Source organism: Capra hircus, chromosome 15 (assembly GCF_001704415.2).
Source record: "Capra hircus breed San Clemente chromosome 15, ASM170441v1, whole genome shotgun sequence".
Lineage (NCBI taxonomy): Eukaryota > Metazoa > Chordata > Mammalia > Artiodactyla > Bovidae > Capra > Capra hircus.
In genome coordinates, this window is record NC_030822.1 from 48,275,427 (window position 1) to 48,299,511 (window position 24,085).

At 49.2% G+C, this 24,085-nt stretch overlaps 1 protein-coding gene across 2 annotated transcripts in view; it reads right to left on the reverse strand.

The window, feature by feature from the left end:
* The window catches only part of GRAMD1B (GRAM domain containing 1B), a 202,848-nt gene that overhangs the window by 173,719 nt on the left and 5,044 nt on the right, over positions 1–24,085 (reverse strand). The window contains exon 1 of one of the 2 annotated variants that reach the window (XM_018059626.1): positions 16,197–17,261. The exons of the other annotated variant lie outside the window; for it this stretch is intronic. Within the exon in view, the coding sequence (XP_017915115.1) occupies positions 16,197–16,570 (374 nt within the window). The 5' untranslated portion in view covers positions 16,571–17,261. Of the gene's footprint in view, positions 1–16,196; positions 17,262–24,085 lie in introns of those variants that run through there. 2 annotated transcript variants of the gene reach the window in all.

The window sequence follows — 24,085 nt, forward strand, 5'->3', positions numbered from 1 at the left end:
AGCAGAAAAACCCCTGGTTACCCCATGTCCATAGCCAGAATTCTCCAGCCAACAAAACACAGGCCACCTTCGCCTACTCTGAGATAAATGAGCTAGGTCCTTCGCTGAGAGGAAACTGCTTCTGCTCTCCTAAAATAAAACATCCATCCAACCCCACTTCCTCAGGAAGACTGTCCACAGAGAGGACGTCCTTCACAGAAAGGGCTGGCCAATAACCAGGACTAACAATGGAACAGCTTCTGCTGTCCCCTCTGTGGAGGCATCAGTCACATTTTAAAATTCTACCTTTATTTCTATGATTGGCACTGACTGCCTAACAGACGCCCAATTAAACCCTGCTGTTGAACAAATGAGGGGATGAATAATAAATATACTAGACTGAACCCTTCAAGGGCAGAGGCCAATCAGAGCTCAGTGGCAGGTACGCTGCAGCCAAGCGGTCAGATTTTTGTAGAATTTGGTCTTCTCACTGTGCCAGCCTAAAGAAGGTTTAATGTGTGTGTGAGTCGCTCAGTTGTGTCTGCTGACCCACACTGTCAGCACGTGAACATCAGCCTGGGTACAGTGCCAGATGCACTTATGTTAGTACAATACAGAAAAAGGCCTGAATTAAAGGTGCCGGGACACAACCTTTCTGAGTCAGGTTTCCATCATTACTCAGTTGTACGGACGTGAGCACGTTTCAGAGCTTCAATTCCCTTCCAAGTGGGCATACTCGTTACATCCATCCCATAGAATGTGGGGACAAATGAAGTGGTAGGTTGTCATGCCAAAAGCATATTACTGAAAGGCTCGGTGTGTGCCAGGCACCATAGCAGGTGCAGCAAATACAAAGAATAATTATATCCTGTGCCACCTTCCAGAGCCCAGGGCCTTGTAAATCACACTGAAAAGGATCAAATGCTCCTCCAGATTAAGAGATGATTACATCACTATGACGAGCACTGTGTTCCTTCATATCCAAGTGGGTACCACTGTCTCTGCCACTCTGACCGGAATCTCCCAACAGCAGGCATCAGCACCCCTTCTTTCCTCTGCACCACTCTCCTCCCCAGCTCCCAGTTCAAGAATCCACATTCTAGGGTGCCCCAATCAACGGCATTCCCGACCTGTTTTCAAGGCTGTCAGGACTTGGCATAAAGAAGGGCCATGTGTTTTATTGGCCCTGCTAAAAAATAGAATATAGCATCTTCCATATGACAGGAACCAACAGGGAAACTTTCCTTTAATTCCCTTTTTACACTTTATGGTAAGTAGCAGGGGGGAAATGCATATATAGATCGTTCCTAGGCAAAACTGTGAAGCTAACAACCAACCTATTTCTACCTATGTGCAGTCTCTTTTATTTTACTAGAAATGGGAATCATGGCCTCTTGAAAAGAAAAATACATCGCCATTCTGCATTTAGCTGTATTCATATATTGCAATTCTGTACTTTTTTGTTTGTATTGTAAAAAATTCACATAATAAACGTTGTGATATAAAAAAATTAAACAGAAGGGCCATGTGTATTGGCAGCCCTTTGGCTCTTGGCTTCCATTAACGCTAAGAGGAGGAAAGAAGCAAAACACCCGGAGAACAACTGCTCTGGCCCCTGACAGCTGCAGAGAGAGGCCCAGCTTCACAGCATGTCTCCCGAGGTCTTGAGGGAGGTCAGAGCAGCGGTGCATCCGCGTTCTAGAACTGAGTGAAGTTGCACTATCACAGGGAGGGGAGTCGGGTCCCAGCTCAACCCCATCCTCTCTCTCCAGAGTGGGGTGGAAGACACTCCTTTCACAGCTCCTGATTTTCCAGTTTTAGAAAACACACAGATTCTTCCACACGGTGGTCCAGTGGTTAAGAATCCGCCTGCCAATGCAGGCGTCATGGGTTTGATCCCTGGTCTGGAAGGATTTCACTTGCCATGGAGCCACTGAGCCCATGCATCACAAGTACTGAGCCCACGCTCTAGACCCCTCTCAAGTGGCAACCACTGAGCCCACGTGCTGCAACTACTGAATCCCGCGCACCCAAGAGCCTGTACTCTGCAGCTAGAGAAGCCACAGCAATGAGAAGCCCATGCAACTAGAACAGACTCTGCTCGCCGCAGCTAGAGAAAACCTGGAAGCAGCAATGACAACTCAGCACAGCCAAAAATAAATAATTAAATAACAATAATAAATAGGGATCAACACTGTTAACAAACACATGCTTATCGTCTCTCTCTCTCTCCCCTCCCTAGGACGCATACTCTGCTAGGGCAGAAACTGTTTTGTCCTCTCTTGTTTCTGGTGTCTAGAACAGTACTTGGCATGTCTTACGTGTTCAATAAACACTGACTGGATTAAGTAGGGAGGAAAAAGGGGTAGCAGGAAGGGTGCATCAATTGCAAAATCCTTCTCTCCTGCAAGTGGAACAACTGTTGTCCCGACCTGGAATTAGAAGACTCAGAGAAAACTAGGAAAAGGAGTGTTATCATGGCAATCACAGATCCAAATATAAAAATAGCCTTCAAAGCTGCCATAGGTCCTCAGTGGGAAAAGGCTAGTCACTACCTGGGCCCCAGGCTGACCACAAGCCAAAGCACTGTTCCCGAAGTGCCCTTGCACTCCGGAGCCTTGTTTTGGGAGCGGTCAACCACTCTCCGCCTCATGATGCCAAGCTTGTCTCCTGGAATAGAGACCACACTTACAACAGCAGCCGTGTCTGGTCTGTGAGCACTCACAGTCTGAGGGAAGGCACAGCACAAAGGAAAAACCGTGAAAGAAATTAACAGGCTTAAAACAGACCAACCACACGCAGTGATCCAGATTTACATAAATGGCATACAAGGGCATAATTATTCAATTCCAAGAGGACTTCTTACTTTATAACACGATTTCCAATAGAATTTCATGAAAATCAAATTTCCTTACAGCTCTTCATCCATTTGACTATTCACTGTATAAGTGTACGTTTACTGGGCTCCTACTAGGATCCATGCAAAGAGTTTAGCAGTACTGAATAAAACGAGCACTGAACAAAATTAACTCAACCTTCATAGCTTCTGATCCAGTGAAGGATACAATGAGACCAAACAGTCACAACTTAAGAACACAGATTTGTAATAAATACCCCAGTCAGGAAATACTTGCCAGAGGAGAGGGTAACCGAGCGAAGATACAAAGGAGATGAAGGGCAAGACAGCCAAGCAAGTCAGTGTTACAAAGGAGGAATTCCGTGTGGAGGAACGATGTCTGTGAAGACCTGGAAATAAAAGGAAGCATCCCTGGGACTTCCCTGGTGGTCCAGTGGTTAAGAATCTTCCCGGCCATGCAGGGGACAAGGGTTCGATCCCTGGTCAGGAAACGAAGATCCCACATGCCCTGGAGCAACTAAGCCCGTGCACCACAACCAGGAAGTTCACACACCTCAACCAAAGATCCGTGTGACGCAACTAAGAGCTGATGCAACCAAATAAATAAATAAATAAACAGGAAATGAAAGGACGATCTCATCCGTGGCACTGAATGGTTACTCTGGCCGGAGGCCGAGGACTGGGAGTGGCAATGAAGGAAGCAGGAAGGGGAGCAGAAGTGCAGTCATGAGGACCACTCTGGCTGCAGATGCCTGAAAAATATACGTGAGAGATGGTGGTGGCCCAGGGAGCTGCAACAGTGGCAGAGGTGAGAAGACAGACTTCCTTCCAGGGAAGGAAACCTGGTGAGACTGAAGGGTCCCAACGCCCACCACAAGGAACAGAGGGGAACTGGTTTGGAGGGAGAAATGGAGAGTGAAGTTATGGACTGCTTTGAAGAACATTCCAATGGACATGTCCATCAGCCAGTTGAAGGGCTGAGCCTCAGGCTCAGGAAAGAAATGAGGTCTGAGATGTGTATGTGAGACTGCTCATCATCAGGGAATAACTAAATTCAAAAGAGTGAATGAAACAGCCCAAGGATAGTATGTAGATTTAGGAGGAGGAGAGAGGTGGGAGAGTGAGGGGAGATAGAGAAGGAAAAATAAAACCTTAGATTGAAAACCTTAAGCAGACCAACACCGAAGAGACGAGACAGCCAAGAGCAGACACAAATTATAAAATTATAAACTCATTTTCAGCACCGATTAATAATAGATCAGAAAAGTGACATCTCATCAAAGAAACAACAAACCGCTATTCCAGCTTACCCTAACCAGAGGAGCAGACTCAGAACCCTCACAAACCACCAAAGAAATCTGTGTTATTAACTAATGACAAAAACAGCATGATTCTTCAGTCACGTGTACTTAATTCTGTCTCACAACTCCGTATTACAAACAAGAAAAGACACTGAGGCCCAGAGAGACTAAGTAACCTGTCCAGGCTTACACAGTAAAAAAATAAAAATGAAAGCAGAGCCTCCACCCCCATGGTGCCTCAGACAATCCCTTGGACTGATGAGAGTGAGGGCATTCGTCTAGGACGAACCATCATCCTGCCCCTAACAACAGACAAGGCCTGCCAGAGCTTCCTGGGTTCACTGATGAAGATATGGCTCCATCCTGGGCAAAGATGAGCTCCTTGGGACACGGAATGGGGGGATCACACAGTAAGGTTGCAGATCTCTTCTAGAGCTATCTCTGCCACTGACCAGCCTCCTGGCCTTGGACCTTCACAGTCTGCTCAAAGTTGAAGGGACTGGAGACTTCCCTGGTGGTCCAGTGGTTAAGAATCCACTTTGCAATGCAGAGGATAAGGGTTTGATCCCGGTCAGGAAACTAAGATCCCACATGCCACGAGGCAACTACTGAGCCCATGAACTCTGGAGTCCATGCGCCACAACTACTGAGCCTGTGCACTGCGACAAAATATCCTGCCTGACTCAACAAAGATTCCACCTGTTACAGCTAAGATCGGATGCAACCATATAAGCAAATAAATATTTTTTAAAAAGAGATAAATGAACAAATCCCACCCACCATGAAGACTAGATTCTCTGACAGAGAAGGAGAACCAGAGCTGCAGGTACTAACAGGTGGCAGCTGAGTGCGAGGAAAGTCTAAGCAGGAGTGAAATCTAAGTCCCAGGACCCTCCTCCCTTCTCCCTCCCAGCAAGTCTTTTCCGCAGACCTACTTTTTATGTTTTAGTCAGAATTCCATATGCTACTGAAATTATTTTTTGCACATTGGTCTCCCCCAAAGGCTATGAACTCCTCAAGGAAGGGCCACTTGTCCCCATCTCTGTGTCCCCAAGCATACAGGACAGCAGCTGATTCTCTGCAAGTGTCCAAAAGTGTTTGTTGAACTTGAGAATGACTTCTCCTGAATTATCTACATTTTCAGCCTGAACTCTCTGGTGTCGACAAACAGAGGCACTTTGGGAAGCAGTCCAGGCATGGAGAAGGCACTTTGGAGAACTGTCCAGTGTTCCTAAGAACTTTCTGAATGGGCCGGCCACTTCCTGCCTTGTTCCATCTGATTCCAGCTCTGTCTTTTAACACGTGTGGCCACCAGTCCCCCCACTGCACCTGCAGGGTCCCACAGCCCCCACTGGAGAACCAGTGAGGACCAAGTCACTGGTAGTGCAAACCAAGCTTCTCCTAGAATCTGGAAGCAACAGCCCGAGTTGCTAATAATAAGTCTCTGAAAGAATATTTTCAAAGGACACTGACCAGATAGTCTTCTCACCTTCCCTGAGGACAAAACAAGAGAGAACATGTTTGATTTATACCATGGAGGATTTCAGTTAGATCTTGGGCTCAAAAACACAGAAAGAAGTAACCAAGAGAGAAAAGGTGGTACAATCCTCCTTCCTGGGGCTATTTTTTTTTTTTTTTCTAATGGGATCTTCATATGCCAGGAAGATGTGCCTCACTGTAGACACAGGGAAAAGGCATGGTATCAACCAAGCCAAGGGCAAACTGTTCTCTGGAGAAGCTCCACCCTGTTCAGTGTAACCTTTATTACAGCTATTCCATCCAATCTTGAGAATCACAGAAAGGTCAGGAAGAGCTCCGGAGTATAATGACCCAGCTGGGAAACAAATGGTTGCCGAACCAAGGCAGACTGCTTGGAGGAGTCAGACTGGCAGTCACACCAAGCTTGGGTCATGCAGAACAGGAGGATAAGATTAAACAGCATCTTTTTGATGAGAGGGCTCACATCCCCCCACTTCAGAGAAATATCTCATCCTGATGACTCCTCCAGAAACAATGCTTCAGAAATTCTTTTTTCCTCATTTCACAGACTTACTTGTCCTTGACCTATGGGTTTATGTCTTCCCTTAACCTTTCACCGGTACAAGATATAGAAGAGCTGGTGAAAAAGAAAAGTCTCTCAGTTACAAAGAAACTCTGAGAACTTCCTCGTGGTCCAGTGGTTGGGAATCCGCCTTCCAATGCAGGAGATGTGGGTTTGATCCCTGGTTGGGGAACTAAGATCCCACATGCCTTGGGGCAGCTGAGCACACAAGCCACAGTGAAGAGCCCACGTACCACAACAAGGACCCAGCACAGTCAAGGATAAAATAAATAAAATTTTTTAAAAAAGAAACTATGAATGAGAAAAAAATACTGGGAAATAATATGCCAAGCATACTACTACTGGTTGGTTTAGCATAGTATTAATAAAATGATGAGCTCTTTTCCTTTTCCCTACTATCCAAAAGTTTTATATTAACTAGCTATTTGACTACACACAATCATCACTGACTTTTTCTTTCAATCTTTTGGTCAAACCATGCGGCATGTGGGATGTTAGTTCCTCCATACATTGGGAGCATGAAGTCTTAACCACTGGACCACCAGGGAAGTCCCTCGCTGAGTTCTATATTTTGTTTACTTAATTTTGGTTGTGCTGGGTCTTCGTTGCTGTGCGTGGGCTTTCTCTAGTTGCAGTGGCTCGTTTCTAGAGCATGTGGGCTTCAGTGGTTGTGGCGCACAGCTGCCCCACAGCTTGTGGAATCTTCCGGGATTGGGACTTGAACCTGTGCCTTCTGCGTTGGCAGATTCTTAGCCACTGGACCACCAGGAAAGTCCCTCGTTGACTTTAACAATGAAAAAAACTCCTTTTAAGAGAACAAGCTGTAAGATGCTTAGATTCAAAAATGTATTGCTAAACTAACTGTCCATTGTCATTCTGTATTTCCTGAGTTGCTGGAACAAACAATAAAGGGTTAACACACTCACCCCTGCCCAAATGGGGCCCCAAGGCAAATTATTTCTGCATAGTGGCAAAAAAAAAAGGGAAAAACCAAGTAGGTTGTGGATTATTTTTTTCAGTCCCCTCACTCAGCCCCCTCATTTCCTGACTAAACCTGTGAACCAAAAACAGAAAGAGCAAAAAATCTCTGTGGTCAGAGCATGGAGGAAGGAGGCACCAGGCTGGAAGAAGTTCCAGAGACGTGACAGATAGAAAGTAGCCCAAACTTTAGAGGTTAAAGTCAGAGGCCTGAGTTCCAGGCTGTAACCCAGATCTGCCACTGAGATGCGCCTAATCACCAGATTTCTTTATCTCATTTGCAAAATCAGGGTGGAAAACCAGAGCCAGTTAGAGTACGTGCAAAGGACGCAGAAGAAAGCGCTTCACAACCATCTGACCCAAAAGATGTATCAGGGCCTCAAATGAAAAAGCCATGGGTTTCCACCCCCGTCTCCTCTTTACCACTGGTCATAGCGAAAGCACAGCCTCATCTTCCTGGCGATGATTTTGATCAGATTATCAGGACTGAAAATCTGGGCCCAGGGTCTGAAAACAGGGGAGAATATCTGACACTGGGACTTTCTTTTTTTCCCAAAATATTTATCTATTTATTTTTGGCTGTGCTAGGTCTTAGTTGCTGCATGAGCTTTTCTCTTTGTGACAAGCAGGGGCTTGCCGGGTGTGGGCTTCCCATCTCGGTGGCTTCTTTAGTTGCAGGGCAGGAGCTCTGGCACTCGGGCTTCAGCAGGTGCTGCTCCTGGGCTCCAGAGCACAGGCTCAAGAGTTGTGGCGCCCAGGCTTAGTTGCTCTGAGGCATGTGGGATCTTCCTGGACCGGGGATCGAACCCATGTCTCCTGGATGGGCAGGCAGATTCTTCACCACTGAGCCACCAGGACTTCTCCCAGGAAGTGGCATGCAGCTATCCACCCTGTGTCCAAGGGGCACGGGGTGGGGGTGGGGGTGGGCCAGGCCTGACATCGCTGTGCACCAGCTTGAAGCCTCTCCCATCCTGCCTTCCTTCCACATTCCATTTTCCACCCTGTGTCCTTCATCCCTGAGAACCCTCACCATCTCCTCTGAGAGAAAAAAGGTTCCTCAGGCTCCAAAGTCACAGGACAAGGGTTCATTAACCTCCTCCCATGCTGAAAAGTATCTCTCTTCACACGAGGTACCAACTGCCCCTTGGCAAGTCACCACACCAATCTGGGCTTCAGAGAAACGCACCCCAAGAGGCCAGTGGCTCCAGGAAAAGCCTGCAGACATCGTAAAGCTCTGATACATACAGCAAGCCTGCAATCACCCCCCAGGCTCTCGGATCAGCTTGGCTCTGTATCTGAACACCTGCTTCAGGGCCTAGTGGCTCACTCATTGGAGTCAGGAAGGAAATTCCCCACTGGCACCTCTGCCCTTTGAGTGCCTTAAGGAAAACTCCAGAGTTACCCTAGAAGCAATGATCAGTGACCAGCATAGCAACTGGTGCTGCTGGGAGAGACTAACCAAGCCAGGCAGAATTATCACCTGTTAATCTACCCCATGGAAATCCCAGTCTCTCCCCTTATATGGAACTGGCACCCCCTGAGTGTATAACCACCACGGAAATTGTCAAGATATCAACTGCCACGGAGGAAACTGGCCAGTGTGAATCAGCCCACAGGGCTTAGATCTACCTTCTCAGTTTCCGCAAATTGTCTGAATCCGGAAACCACATCTACAGCCCAAGGCTGGCTGTTTCTCACGGAGCAGTTCACCTATACCAGGTAGCACCACCCTCATATAACCCCATGCTGACGCCCAACCCTTGGCCCTACACACATCTCAGCATCCTATCCATCCTTCAAACCTCCTTCCCACCTCCCCCTGCACGTGACGTGTGTGCGTGTGTGCGTGCTAAGTCACTTCAGTCGCATCGAGTCTTTGCGACCCCAGGGCCATAGCCCTCCAGGCTCCTCTGTCCACAGGATTCTCTAGGCAGGAATACTGGAGTGGGTTGCCATGCTCTCCTACAGGGGATATTTCTGACTCAGGGATTGAACACATGTGTCCTGCACCTCTTGCTCTGCAGGTGTATTCTTTACTATTGAGCCACCAAGGAAGACCCCCTCCACGTGGATGGGATCTCAAATATGCAAGGGCCAACCATTCCCAGGCCCTGGGGAGACGGTGCTGTGTAGCTGTGAAGAGCACAGGTCTCTGGAATTGGAAGAACATGACTCAGATCTCACCCCTGCTTCTGTGTGACCAGAGCAAACGAATCTCTGAACTTCAGGTTCCTTGGCTGTATAACCCACCTGGGGCTTTGTTGGGAGGATTAAATGCATATTTAAGGCACTTAGCAGAGAGTAAAATGCAGTCCCTGCCCTCAAGGAACTAATGGTCTGGGTGAGGTTTAGTTTAACCTTATCCAGCACCAATTACTTTATCTGCTGACAAATCACAGGTCTCCTCTTTGATGCTCTGTGTGAAGAAAGACATGAATTCTCTCCTTCTCACACTCTGTGCTTCTCCCATATGGCGGGGTCCTCACTGAGGTGATGGGTGTGGCATCTGGGAGCAATCTGATGAGTGGAAACTGAGCTGAAACTGGAAGCAAGACTCCCTCTGAAGGTCAGGGGAAGGGGATGAAGACTCAAGATAAATAAACCAAGGAGGGACTTCCCAGGTGGTCCAATGGCCGGGACTCCACGTTCACAACGCAGGGGGCCCAGGTGCAACAAAGGGTCCACACGCCACAACTAAGACCCGATGGAGCCAAATAAATAAATGAATGTTTTAAAACAGATACGTTAATAAATACACCAGTGATGGGTAATCTCTACCTGCAAACACGCATGTCAGCTAGGCTGGCACCAGACAGATAACAAGGCCCGCCAGGCCTGCAGAGTCAGTGAGAGGTACCACCTGAGATCAGACGCGCAGCCAGGAAGAAGACATGACAGGGTCGCTACGTCACAGAGAAGAGGAGACAGAAATGCCAAGGGAAAGCGGTGCAAGAAGTAGGACTAAGGAGGATGTCCTGGGGAGACAGAGAGATGCTCTGTGTCCCCCAGAAAGATAGCCCGAAGTCAGCCAGCCCCACCTACTCACCCGCTCCTTGGCACTCTCCCACCCTCCTCCACAGAATGACATCAGGATGCTGTCAGAAAAGTTGTATCTCTGTCCAATTCTGACCTCTTGCTGTATTCCAGCAGGTGAGAGGGACTCTGGTGCTCAATTTGGGTTTGGGGGTTTTTTTAATTTAATTTATATAATTTATTAACTGTGCTGGGTCTTCTTTGCTGCTCTTGGGCTTTCTCTAGTTGCCGCGAGTGGGGGTTACTGTTTATTATGGTCCCTGGGCTCTTCAGTGCAGGCTCAGTAGTTGTGGTGCCTGGGCTGAGTTGTTCTGGGGCATGTGGGACCTTCCCGGACCAGGGATCGAACCTGTGTCCCCTTCGTTGGCGGGTGGATTCTTATCCACTTGGCCACCAGGGAAATCTCTCAATTTGGGTTTTAAACAATCACCACAACCAGTTATGGCGAAAGGATCTGGGGAGACATTGGGTACTAGTTCTAAGAGCCATCACCTTCAGACTGCATTATTCACAGAGCTCAAAGGGCAACATGGCCAGCAAAAACCTGTGCCACCTTATGTCAAACAGTGGCCAAGATGACAATCCCCAGCTGTAACAGTAACTGCTGGAAGAGTTGTGCAAGGCTCCAGCCTCCACCTCACACTCGGTTCACACAGAACAGCAAGAATTCACTGCCTCCGATACCACTCTGCGCATGTCTCTCCCAGGTTCCAGAACCTACAATGGCTCCCCATTGAGTTGAATCCTCTCTGCAGACAAAGCACACTGTCCATAGGATCTCAATACATCTTTGTTGACTGACTGATTAATTGAAATTCAAACTCTTCAGCACACATCATAGTCTGTCAGCCCATCACATCACTACCCTCATTTTCCCACATCCCTCATCAAGACCATCCCCATCTTCAAGCCAACACATCCAAACTGTCTTCACTAAGAGGCATCTGGTTCCCATTCAAAACTCAGCTCCGCATAGAAAAGACTTGTGATGGCCTAGTCTGGAGGGGAGAGGATGGAGGACAAGGGGATTGAAGGTGATATATAAAGGGTATGGGTTTCTTTTCAAGGTCATGAAAATGTTCTAAAATTGGGGTGATGACTGCACATGCTTGTAAATATACTAAAATATACACTGAATTGCGTACTTTAAAGCTGACTGAATTGTATGGCATGTAGATTATGTGTGTACCAAGTCACTTCAGTTGGGTCTGACTCTGCATCCACATGGACTATAGCCCCCAGGCTCCTCTGTCTATGGGATTCTCCAGGCAAGAGTACTAGAGTGTGTTGCCATGCCCTCCTCCAGGGGATCTTCTCCACCCAGGGATCAAATCAGTGTCTCTTATGTCTCTTGCATTGGCAGGCAGGTTCTTCACCACTAGGGGAGAAGATTATGTCTCAATAAAACCATCATATAGTAAAAAACTCAGTTCTGGACTCATCTCCTGCAGGATATTTTCCCTGACTCATGAATAAGGATACTTTCATTATAAAGACTAGAGTAAAAGTAATCATTCATTCACTCGTTATTAATTTATCCATCAATGAACATCTATTGATCATAACAAAAGGCCAAGTACAGTGCTAGACAGTGAAAATACAAAGATGAACCAGAAAAAATTAGACTTGGAGTACTCCAAGGTCCTTGCTAACTTCATTTTCTCTACTCCTATCTCCCCAAAGAAGAGGAAAGAGGTCTCCTGATTATATTTTTATCTTTGTGCAGTTAAAACCCACAAGCTGGGACTTCCCTGGTGGTCCAGTGGTTAAGAATCTGCCTTCCAAAACAGGGGACGTGGGTTCAACCCCTGGTCGGGGAACAAAGATCCAGCATACTGCAAGGGAACTAAGCCCATGCGCTCTGGAGCCTGCATGCTGCAACTAGAGAAGTCCAGGTGCCACAGCAAAGACCCAGTGTAGCCAAAAAAAAAAAAAAAAAATTCCACAAGTTGAGGCCCTCTCAGCCTCGTGCCATATGGGATAGAATGGCATCGAAGGCCTGCGAAGGGTCTTTTCTTTGGTGTGGAGAGGTAGACCTGGGGTGAGGATCACGAAGAGGAAAGATGCCTTATAGGGCATGCTGTGCTCATCCCCTTATCTGAGCCAGAGCTGGGTCACTTCCCCATCAGCATCTCCAAATCCTGTAATGTGTGAGGAGCCCCGGGTTGCTGCTCCAGGACACGTGGGTAACCTATACTCTGCAGCACACATCCCCTCTGTGTGAGCCACTCACAGGAAGAGGACAACACTCCTTCCCCCTTGCACAGCAAAGGGACGTTTACAAAACACGTCCATACGTATCACTCTGAGACCTGCCATCAGTCTACAGGTAGTAAAGATGAAAGGAACTGTGCAAGGTTCCCCAGCTGACAAAGGACAGAACTTAAATTTAAACCCAGGTCTCCTGACATGGGGCTTCCCTGGTGGCTCAGATGGTAAAGACTCTGCCTGCAATGTGGGAGACTTGGCCTTGAGCTGGGGTGGGAAGATTCCCTGCAGAAGGGAAAGGCATCCTACTTTAGTATTCTTGCCTGGAGAACCCCAAGGACAGAGGAGCCTGACAGGCTACAGTCCATGGGGTCATGAAGAGTCAGACACGACCGAGCAACGTACACTTCCCTTTCTCCTGGTATGAGATCCAACGCTCTTTGGGCCCTATTGCCTCTAAACGCCAATTCCTTCTCAGGGAACCATCCTGGCCATCTACAATCACTCATTCACTTGACTGCTTCTTTTCTTTCCCAGAAACCTTCTACTTTTAAGGCCTAAAACAAATGGGCTTTTGTTTTAGCCACAATTGAGACAGATTCCAACAGGAGGCAGTTCCACAGCAGTTAAGAGTAGAGACTGGAGTCTGACAAATCTAGGTTTGAATCCAGAGATTGCCTTTTTCTACATATATACCAACATTCTTCTAACCCAGCAAGTCACCACAGAAAACAACTGCCAGTTTTTAAACTATTCCTAGAAGGTGAAAACCCTTCCTGATTTAAAAGTATATTCCCTGGGACTTCCCCAGTGATCCAGTGGCTAAGACTCCATGCTTCAGATGAAAGGGTCAGGGGTTCAAACCCTGGGTGGGGAACTGGACCCCAGAACCGGGTCTTGTGACACAATAAGAGCTGGGATGCTGCGACTAAAGATCCAGCATCTCACAGCAGAGATCAAGGATCCCGTTTGCCGAAGCCAAGACCTGCTGCTGCTGCTGCTGCTGCTGCTAAGTCGCTTCAGCCGTGTCCGACTCTGTGCAACCCCATAGACGACAGCTCACCAGGCTCTGCCGTCCCTGGGATTCTCCCGGCAAGAACACTGGAGTGGGTTGCCATTTCTTTCTCCAAAGCATGAAAGTGAAAAGTGAAAGTGAGGTTGCTCACTGCACCCAAATAAATAAAGAAATATGAATACTTTAAAAAATAAATAAAAGTTTGTCCCCTGCTCCAACAAAAATGAAGATTCCACGGAACCCTTTTTTTTGGAGTGCGGGGGCAGGCTTAGAGAATCTTAGTTCCCTGACCAGGGATCAAACCTGTGCCCTCTGCAGTGAAATCGCTGGACTGCCAGGAAATTTCCTGTACTGCACCTTCAGAGAACTCAAAACCAAGAGAGACATCTCAAAACCAAGACACTACATCTTCCTAAAATAACCAAATCCACCCTATCCCCACCCTGACTACCAATGTAAGACTGTCCTCAGTACACATGGCAGAATCTCAGGGTCTTTTAGGGTCTCTCACATTTGAGGGGAAGCTGACAAACCGGGATGAACTATTTGAGTTCAAGATTAGCTCCCATCAGGCTTCCTGGGTGGCTCAGCGACAGAGAATCTGCCTGCAAATGTGGGAGGCACTGGTTTGATCCCTGATCTGAGCAGGTCCCAAATGCTGTGGAGCAACGAAGCCCATGTACCACAACTACTGAGCCTGTGCTCTGGAGCCCGGGAACCGCAGCTACTGAAGTCTACACGCCCTAGAGCTCTGTGCTCTGCAATGAGAAGCCCGCACCCCACAACTAGAGAGTAGGCCCCCGCTCACTGCAGCTAGACAAAAGCCCACACAGCAATGAAGATCCGGCACAGCCAAAAATAAACAAATAAATAAATACAATTACAATTTTTTAAAGTACAGCCTTAATCCTTTTAAAAAAGAAAAAATTTAAAAATTAGCTCCCACCAAGTTTGTCCCATTTCCCTACACTCTCTGGGAAAGGCGGCAGGATGATGGACAAGTACAGAAAGAACTGTTATTCTCAGGTTCCCGAAAAGCCCCAGAACAAACCTTTACATCTTCGCCTGCAGAGATAACCACATCCAGTCATTACAACCAAAAAAAAAAAGAAAGAGAGAGAGAAAGAGAGCCTGGCAGGCTGAGAACGCTCATCATCCATATAACCCGGCCCAATTTCTCAGCATCCTCTCGAAGACACACCTCACCCTGTTCTTATGTTTGTAGGTACTGTTCCCCTTTCCTGATCTCATGTCCCCGATATCATACTCTTTCTGCTGTTTTCTACTACCTGTCTGTACGTGTCGTGGTTTGAGCCTCTTCCTTCCCAAAGTCTTCCTCCTCTCTTTGCTGTACAGTCAGTACCATGTGGCCCGTGTGCATTCTCTGTTGCTAAGTCTTGTCTGCCTATTTGAGACCCCACAGACAGTGGTCTACGAGGCTCCTCTGTCCAAGGGATTTTTCAGGCAAGAATACTGGAGTGGGTTGCCATGTCCCCCTCCAGGCGATCCTCCTGACCCAGGGACTGAACCCTTCTCTCCTGCGTCTCCTGCACTGACTGGTGGAGTCCCTACCACTGCACCACCTGGGAAGCCTCCACCACATGACACACGTAGACTTCTAAAGATTCCATCTCCTCAATCCCAGGGAAACTCACAGGCCTTAATTTCTTATCCTAGTCGCCTCCCATCCTCCTCCTTAACTACCACATCCCCCACACTCTACCCAACCCCCCCCCCCACCTCCTGCCTCCCAGCCACAGCACCCTCAGCTAGTATCATACAACTCACAAGAACATTCAATCAATACTTGTTGAGCTGAGATGAATGGAATTGAACAGACTGGGAGGAGGTGTCCAGGAAAAGGTGGCCAATTGCTCAGCTGCCTCACACAAAGGCACAGACCATTGTTAAGATACAGGGCCTTAGGGTCTGAGAGTAAATGAGTAGGTACAAGATCTCAATGAGCTAGTAAGGACAGCCCCCTGTTCCCTCCACCAGGCAACTGGCTTGCCTTAAACCTAACTCCCTTCTTCCTCCAAGGCTGTGTGGAGCTGCCCTACCTACCTGTCTCTTAGACAAATTCTCCGCCTAGGGAAAGCTAACTTCCCAACTACTCAGACGCAACATCTACCCAGGCAAAAATTAGATGGCACAAACTACAATGGTGTGGACCTGGCCTAGCTGTCTAAAGATTCTCTGTGGTAGGAAACCTGACTCACTCAATGTGAATACACCTCTTCTACACGTGGGGGGCCAGGACAGACAACCTGGGGTGGCCAAAAATTAAATAATCAACATTAAAACGGAGCTTAGAGACTGAAGTCTGAGTGGAGGAGCCACTTCATTTCTCTTGCCTTCTACGACCTCCATCAGTGGGACTGAGAGTACCTACCACAAAAAGGTTCTGTGAGGATTAAATGGAGATAGATGGTGAAGGGCGCATCCTCTGACCCGAGTTTGCTAAGGGTTCAGTAAACACTAGCTGCTATGGTTTTTACTACTCGTGTTGCTGTGAGGATCCGATGGGTTGGAACGCAGCGTGAAGCCCCGTGTACACGTGTACTGTAAAGTCACCGGGCCCCACCTGGGCTGGGAAGATGGGTGACACGTGGGCAAGCCGTCCACTCGGGAGAAGGGCTCCTGCAATCCTCCGCGAAGTTTCCCGGGTGCCCTGGGACCCCCACCCCCCTTCCCCCCGCCCCGGAGGCTCTGGGGAGGCCGGAGGAGGAACGGGGAAGAAGGCGGGGACGGGACGGCACGTACCTGCTTTCGCTGCACTCCTTCCGCTCCCTCACCCGCAGCCACTTGCGCAGGAGGAAGCGTTTGCGGCGCGGGGAAGCGCTGGGCGTGGAGCAGTTGGACCACGGGGTGTCCTCGTCGCTGGAGGGCGTGATCTCGATGGATGGCAGCTGCAGGAATTCCTTGCCGGGCGCCAAAACGCCGGGCAGGTCCCCGCTCAGCCCGGCCTCCAGGCTCGGCTCCTGCACGTTCTTGGTGCGGCGCATCTTGAAGCGCCGGCGGCGAAGCGTGGGGGTCGACGAGCTGGACCAGACCGGGCTGCCCTCGGGTGCGCCCCGCGGCTCGGGCACCTGCAGGGCGGGCGGCTGCAGACTCTCCATCATGTTGGCTGCCGGCATGGGACCCGCTGCCTCCGCGCTGCCCCGGTGCCTCGTCGCCCGCCGGCCCGGCTCCCCTGCCCTCGCCCGCGGCGCCCGGCCTCTCACGTTAGGAAACGCTCGCCGCTCGAGCCGCGGGCAGAGCCAGCTCGTCCTCCGGAGCGCCGCGCGGGCGGAGGGGGCGCGGGGGCTGGCGGCGCGGCCGCCTGGATTCGAACTCGGCGACCCGCAGCCGCCCGGCCGCCCTCTCCGGGGTTCCCCTCGCGCGCCCTCTCGTTTTCCTTCGGCGGCGCTCCCTCGCCGGCTGGCGACCGTGCCCGAGCCGGACTCGGCGGCCCGCGCCCCCAGGGGAGGCTCGGCAAACTCTCAGTGGTTTGCGTTCGGCAGACTAGGCTGGGGAGCCGGCTTGGCGCTGCAGGGAGGCAGAGAGCGGGAGGAAGGGGCAGAGGGAGGAGGAAGACGGGGAGAGAGAGAGAGAGGAAGCAGACGCTGGATAAAAACAAAAGAGGAGGAGCGGGGGGCGAGGAGCGGACAAGGGGGCGGGGGTCACGTCTGTCCAGAAGGGGCGTGCACGGGCGGCGACAGCTAGTGTAACAGTACCCGGGATCCCTGGGGAGGGACTCTACCTTCGAGTCCCGGCTGCTCCAATCAGCCTAATGAAACAGGATCACCGCCCAAACTTTCTCAAAGCGACGATTGGCCGGGCAGCTCTCATTAGTGTTAACTCCTAGCTTTTTCTAGGAGGGGGAGCGGGGCGGGGTGGGGGTGGGGGAGAACCCAAGGAATTCAGGCCATAATCGCCAGGGCCACCCAAGCATACAGGGTTGAGGCGGGGAAACTAGGAGACTCTTCGGGCAGGATCTCCTCTGCTGAGAAAGGTGCTTTCTTTGAATCACTTGGGGTACAGAAAGGGGGCACAGGAAGCCCGGACACAGTCGGAGGGGGGTCAGTAAGGTTCCTAGAGGCTGCTTCCAAAATGACAAGCAGAGAAGAGAGGACAGCTCTGTGGAATAAGCTGAAGACAGCAGACATGACATACGGAGGAAGGACAGACAAGAGGACCTGAGAGACACAGAGCACAACGGGACCAGTCAGGAAAAGGGGGGTGGTCTCTACATCTTGAGTGACCCCCTCCATATCAGAGCCACATTCCATGCGCAGAATAAAATTAGAGGAAGGTGAGCGTGAAGCAAAGGGTGTCCCGGGGAATTGAGGGTGTTCCCTTTACATTTCTGGGGGTTGGGTCAATTCTGCTTCCACTTGCATGGACTGGCTCACAAAACATCTGTATGTCCCCAGGTCATGGAACCTAGAAAGTCTGGGTCAGTCCTGTAGTTCCCAAGCTATGCTGAACCCCTCACTCTCTAGACCCAGGTTCCACCCTAGGAGACTGGCCCTAGAACTGATCCACCTCACTAAGGAATCCTCTGTCAAGATTGAGTCTAAAGAGCCCAGCTCCTATAGCAAATAAGTTAACAGCCACCCTCCCTCCCAGCCCAGCCCATATGCCTCTCCAGTAAGTCTTACATGTAAGAACCCAAGTAGAGATGTGTGTATGTGTGTGCTCAGTTACTTAGTCATGTCTGACTCTTGGACTGCAGCCCACTAGGCTCCTCTGTCCATGGGACGTCCCACGCAAGAATACTGGAGTGGGTTGCCATTTCCTCCTCCAGGGGATCTTCCCAACCCAGGGATCGAACCCATGTCTCCTGCACTGGCAGGTGGATTCTTTACCACTGAGCCACCAGGGAAGCCCCAAGTAGAGATGGGAGCTTTCAGACAGACCATGCGGTTCACCTTGTCCTCTCTGCCCTTTCTCTGAGTCCTGGAGGGAACCGATGCCTTGTTTCTGTGCCAGGATGGTCACAAGAGCATGTCACAAATGTCCCAAAGCTGAGGAGAAACCACATTCCTAAAGACTACCAGAGCTCTGCGAGAAAACACACCCCTTCAGTTCATGTGACAGCTGGCCCTGGGCCCACCATGCCCTGCAGTGACACCTGGGGAGGGGGCATGGCTCCAGGCATCCTGACACTGCACAGCCTCCCCAAGGCCAGGAATCTGGGGGAAGTACATTTCGCTCGGGGCGAGAGAGACCGTAGCCAAAAAAACTAGAGCCAGTTGTTCAGTCGCTGAGTTGTGTCCAACTCTTTGCGGCCCCGTGGACTGCAGCAGGCCAGGTTTCTCTGTCCACTGTCTCCCGGAGTTGGCTCAAGTTCATGTTCATTCAGTCGACGATGCCATCCAACCATCTCATCTGTTGTTCCCTTCTCCTCCTGCCTTCAATCTTTTCTAGCATCAGGGTCTTTTCCAATTCCTGGCCAGAGCCAGACCACCCATAAACGTCTTCCTGGAAGAGTGGCCTGTCTTGTTTCTGACTCTTTTCCACATCCGATCACCAGCTCTCTCAAGGGGGCTCAGTATCACTCTATTTTCACTCCTGGATGTGTCACGGAAAGGAGAAACCCCTTGCCATCAGGTGTCAGACCGGGCAAGCAGCCGGACACTGCATCCGGCTCTGGGAATGCCAAGGAGGCGTTCCACTCTTCAGGCTCCGGAACTAAGCCACGGAGTTGCTCACTGCCTTGGATTTCCTCCAAGAATGAGCACTCTGCCGGGGATCTGATAACTTCTCAGTTCAAGGAACCTGCTTGTTGAGGGGCTGTTGAAGTCAGAGAGCCGGGTCTTAGGGGTTTAGCGGGCAACAGGAAGGTGAGTCAATACCATTCACCAGGAAGCCACAAAACAAAACAAGACAAAACAAAACATGAGGGTCCACAGACAGGTGCCCAAAGATCCCATGGGTACTTGGGGGAAAGGGAGATTCACCAAGAAGGGCAGCCCCCTTTGACGTTGACCGTGAGCCCTCTGAATTTAAACGTACGCCTCTTAGAAGGAAGAAAATTCAGCAGTTTCCTCTTCCCACACACCTCAGCCACTTTTCCACCCACGAGAGATTCTGAATCTAAAATCTAAACTCCTGTGAGATTTAATTTAAGTCTGTGCCCAGCAGTCCTGGAGAATGATCATTTACGTCTCCTCCGGCCTGAGGGAAAACCTCCACGCTCAATCTGTGAGTGTTTCACTTGGCTGGAAAGCAGATAGGTGAAGCCCTCGACCACTGCCCTGGCTCACCTCCACCTGGACTCTTGGCTTCAAGAAAAGAAAGTACTTGTCACCCAATAAAACCCTATTTTTTTAGGTCCAATAGTTAAGCCTTCGCCTTCCAATGCTGGAGATGAGGGTTCGATCCCTGGTCAGGGAGCTAGGATCTCACATGCCTTGCGGCCAAAACTACTGAAACATAACAACAGAAGCAATATTGTAACGAAGTCAATAAAGACTTTAAAAATGGTCCACATCTAAAACATAAAAATTAAAAAAAAAAAAAATCCTTTCTCAAAGCACATCCACCAGAAACTAACACAACATTGTAAATCAACTCTGTGTGCTATGTCGCTTCAGTCACGTCCGACTCTGTGCGACCCTATGGACGGCAGCCCTCCAAGCTCCTCTGTCCATGGGATTCTCCATGCAAGAATACTGGAGTGGGCTGCCATGCCCTCCTCCAGGGGATCTTCCCCACCCAGAGATGAAACCCATGTCTCTTACGTCTCCTGCATTGGCAGGTGGGTTCTTTACCACTACCACCACCTGGGAAGCCCCCAAATCAACTCTTTTTCAATTAAAAAAAATTATTAGAAACAAAAAACACATTCCTCATTCACCTTCAGCTGTTTACTTGTCCCTATCAAGTAAGATGATAAATGGGACATTAGTTTGAAAATGAAATGCTCTCCAGCTGCCAGTCGTCATTACAGTGAAAACTCTACGCACATTGAGGGAAGAGTGAAGTTTGTCCTTCTTTGGATTCTGTCCAGTGTCCTGCGTGTTCTGTTTGTAGAGAAACCTTTACACTTTCATAAAGAGCTTTCATACATAATATTTTATCTTCCAGTGACCCTAGCAGATGTTATTACCTTCATTTTGTAATTTATTGAAGTGAGACACAGAAAGATATCCAAGGTCGCAGATAAAAACACAATAACTGATCCATGACAAAGCCCGAACTTGAGCCAGGGTCATCTGAAGCTAGTTAGAGGCCACTCAAATCTCATCAAATGCATCAGCTCTGGATATCAGGTCCCTTGCAAGCAACATAATTTTACCAGCCCCGATCTTAGTTGGCTTTATCACTAAACAACATGAAACCATTCAGTTCCAACCGTTATTTTACAACTGAGGAAATGGAAATGCAAAGTTTTGAAAAACAGTTTCTCAGAGGAGCTGGTGTCAGGGGTCAGGACTAAAGAGCTTCAGTCACTGCATTTTTCTCCAATTCCCCCCACCCCCACCCCACCCCTCATCACTTCTCTCCCATATTTGGCTCTCAGCTGACTCAGAGGTGCCCTCACCTCTGGCCCCCCAGACAGGTGGTGCCCAAACACCCAGGCCTCCCTTCCCCCAGCTCACAGCCAGGCCTCTGACTTTAATGAAAGGAGCTCATATTACCAAGCAACTGTTGTTTATTCTCAACTGTTCAGGCTCCCTTTTCCTGCAGACACAAGACACCCAGCACCTGTCTTACTACTTTAGGAAACCCACAAACTCCAGAGTCCATTATTGAGTGGGAAACTTCCAGGAGGGAACGTAACTGAAACATAGCAGCTATGAAGCTAGATTCCTCCCGGATGCACATCCAGGTGAGTGGGAAATGGAAGGAGCAGGCCCCCACAGACCCACATCCCTCCAGCCCTAAGGATGCCAAGGGCAGGCAACTCCCAAGAGCACGAACAGGTGTGTCCCCTATAACACGGCTGCCACAAGACAGTCAGTCCCCGCCCTCAAGGAGAGGACACAGAATCTCTCTCCCGCGTGGCATCAGAGTAGCCAGACCCAAAGGCTCCCATGGAGCGGAGAAAGAAGCAGGAAGTGGGCGTTCACAAAGAGGAACTTGCTGCCATCAGAGAAGCTGGAAATTCTGATAGAACTGTGGATGAGGCCATGAGAGCAGTGTAATAAACTGTCTTCAGAAACAAAATGAAGCACGGCTGGGTGGGACTCGGAAACTCTCCTTCTGTTACCGAGCAAGCAAAAATGAGTTTGGGACTTTCCCTGTGGCTCCAGTGGCTAAGACTGTGCTCCCATTGCAGAGGCCCGGGTTCAGTCCCTGGTCAGGGAACTAGATCCCTGACGCCACAACTCAGAGTTCACGTGCCACAGCTAAAGATCCTACGTGCTGAAACTAAGAAATCACATAAATAAGCAAAAGAGGCAACGAGTTTGTGTACCACTCAGGGTGGGAGATTCAGGTTAGATGATAAACATTTCCCGAGAGGAAGGCCAGGTAAGGGCTGCAGTGGATGCTCAAAGATGGTGACAGGGCAGCTTTCTCTGCATGGCTCCAGAGGTAACTGGAACCTGATTAGAGGCAGAGGCAAGAAAGAATTTTCTAGTAAAGGCCCAACCATCATGGATCTGTGGAGCCCAGATTCTCTCTCTTTTAAATAAAAGCAATTCACTTAGGCCTAAAACAAAGTCCATCTGAATTGATAGATTTCTGACTCCAGCCATTCTGATTACCGGATACTAAACACCTCTCTGAAACTCACAGAAAGCTTTTGTATCTTGCACCGTGACACAGAAATACAGGGACCAATGACCAGGGTGGTGAGGGACAAGAAGCTGGCAGTAAGGACTGGGGAGACAGGTGGAATTGGAGACCGTAAGCGTCAAGCTGTCCCCTGGTGGCTTGAGTCTGTTTCTTCCTCTAATCCCTACCTCACTGCCCCATGCACGAGCTCCCTACTGAAGCCATCAATGCGGTTTCCACATTCAATCCCTGTAGTTGGAGGGGGCTGGAGGATGTTGGCTAAACACAACCTAAATAAAACCACGGTGGACCAGCCTCACCTCTGGCTTCTCCTTCTGAAGAAAAGAAAGAGCTTCAGGACTTTTCCCATTTCAGTTCCCAAGGACTGTGCACTGGCAAGGCCTCTCAGCCCTGGGAAATACACAAGGTTGACGGCGTGCTTCCGCCAGCCTCCGTGGGGATCAGGGTGAGCAATGACGTCACCCCAGGAGGACTGTCGCCAGATAAGCCTCCCTGGTTTAACTGCTCATCAAAAGACTTAGGAGTCAAACCAGACTCTTTTGCACAACACTTGGCTGACCCTGTTTTTTCAGACAGGCATCATCACTTGTCCTCTAAATCTTCGAAGGACATCGGGGCTGGAACAGACTTCCTGAGGTCACTCCACCCATCCATTCCAGGGGAGGCAGCTGGCCTGCTTTGGGTGCTCTGCTGCTTTCCTCAGAAGGGTCCTCACATACTGTGGGCGCTGTAAACTAGTGACCGTGTGCACAGGCTCACATGGCTGCTCTCTGCCCTTCCCCCACTTACCATTAGATTGGGGGTGAGTTATTTAATTTCTCTGTGTCCCTGTTTCCTATCTTAAAAAAAAAAAGAAAACAAGATAATTAACAATGTCTCCCTCCTACAGCTGTGGTGAGCCTCTGAACAGCGTAGGGCACTTAGAATAGTGCTTGGCACATAGTAAGCTATAAATGTCGGCCTTTTTGTACCTAATTAAGTCTCCGTTATAAGACCTGTATTAGGAAACACGACTACTTCTGTTGATTTTCCATTCAGTTTAATTTTAAGAGTCCTTGTTAAGCTAGAGAACCACATGAGGTTTCTCGGTAAGCCCTGGGGAGAAAACAAGCTAAGAAGGACAAAGTGTGTGCATTGGAGCGTACAGCCTAGCAAGGCAGAATGAATGAAGTGCAAAATACAAGTGCAAACAGGTGCGAACAGAAAATCAATTTTAACGAGAGGAAAAAAGGTGGTCTAGGCAGGCTTCATGGAGGCATTAGTACTTAAGACGTAAAGAATGAATTTCACTAGAAAAGATGAATGGAGCACTCTGGAGTCAAGGAACTATTTGAGTAAGGGGACTGAAAAGAAGAAGAAGGAAAAGAAAACCCCTGGGGAGTTTTGGAAAATACAGAGAGAAGTCAGGGCTTATGGAAGGACGCATAGAGAAGGCAAGGCAGGACAAACAAGAGGGTCAGATTGGCGAGTATTCAAAGTTTAGTTCTAGTCTTTATTTTTTAAAAATATTTTATTTGTTTGTTTGGCTGTGTCAGGTCTTAGTTGTGGTGTTCAGGTTCCCTAGCTGTGGAGTGGGGGCTTAGCTGCCCCATGGCATGTGGGATCCTAGTTCCCCTACCAGAGATGGAATCCACGTCCCCTGCACTGCAAGGCAGATTCTCAACCACTGGGCCACCGGGGAAGTCCCTAGTTCTATTCTTTAAACAAAGGGATGCTATGCAGGTTTTGCTGGGGGGTTTCTTGGGGGGTGTGACATTATGGACCTGTGTTTGAGGAACATCAATTCTGGTGACAGTGTGAAATACGTACTGGAGAAGCAAAAGCTGGGACACACAGAGGCCAATTCAGAGACTGTCATTCAATCAGTCTGTATTTTTGGAGTATTGACTACATGCATGCATGGCAAATACTGCAGGTAAGAG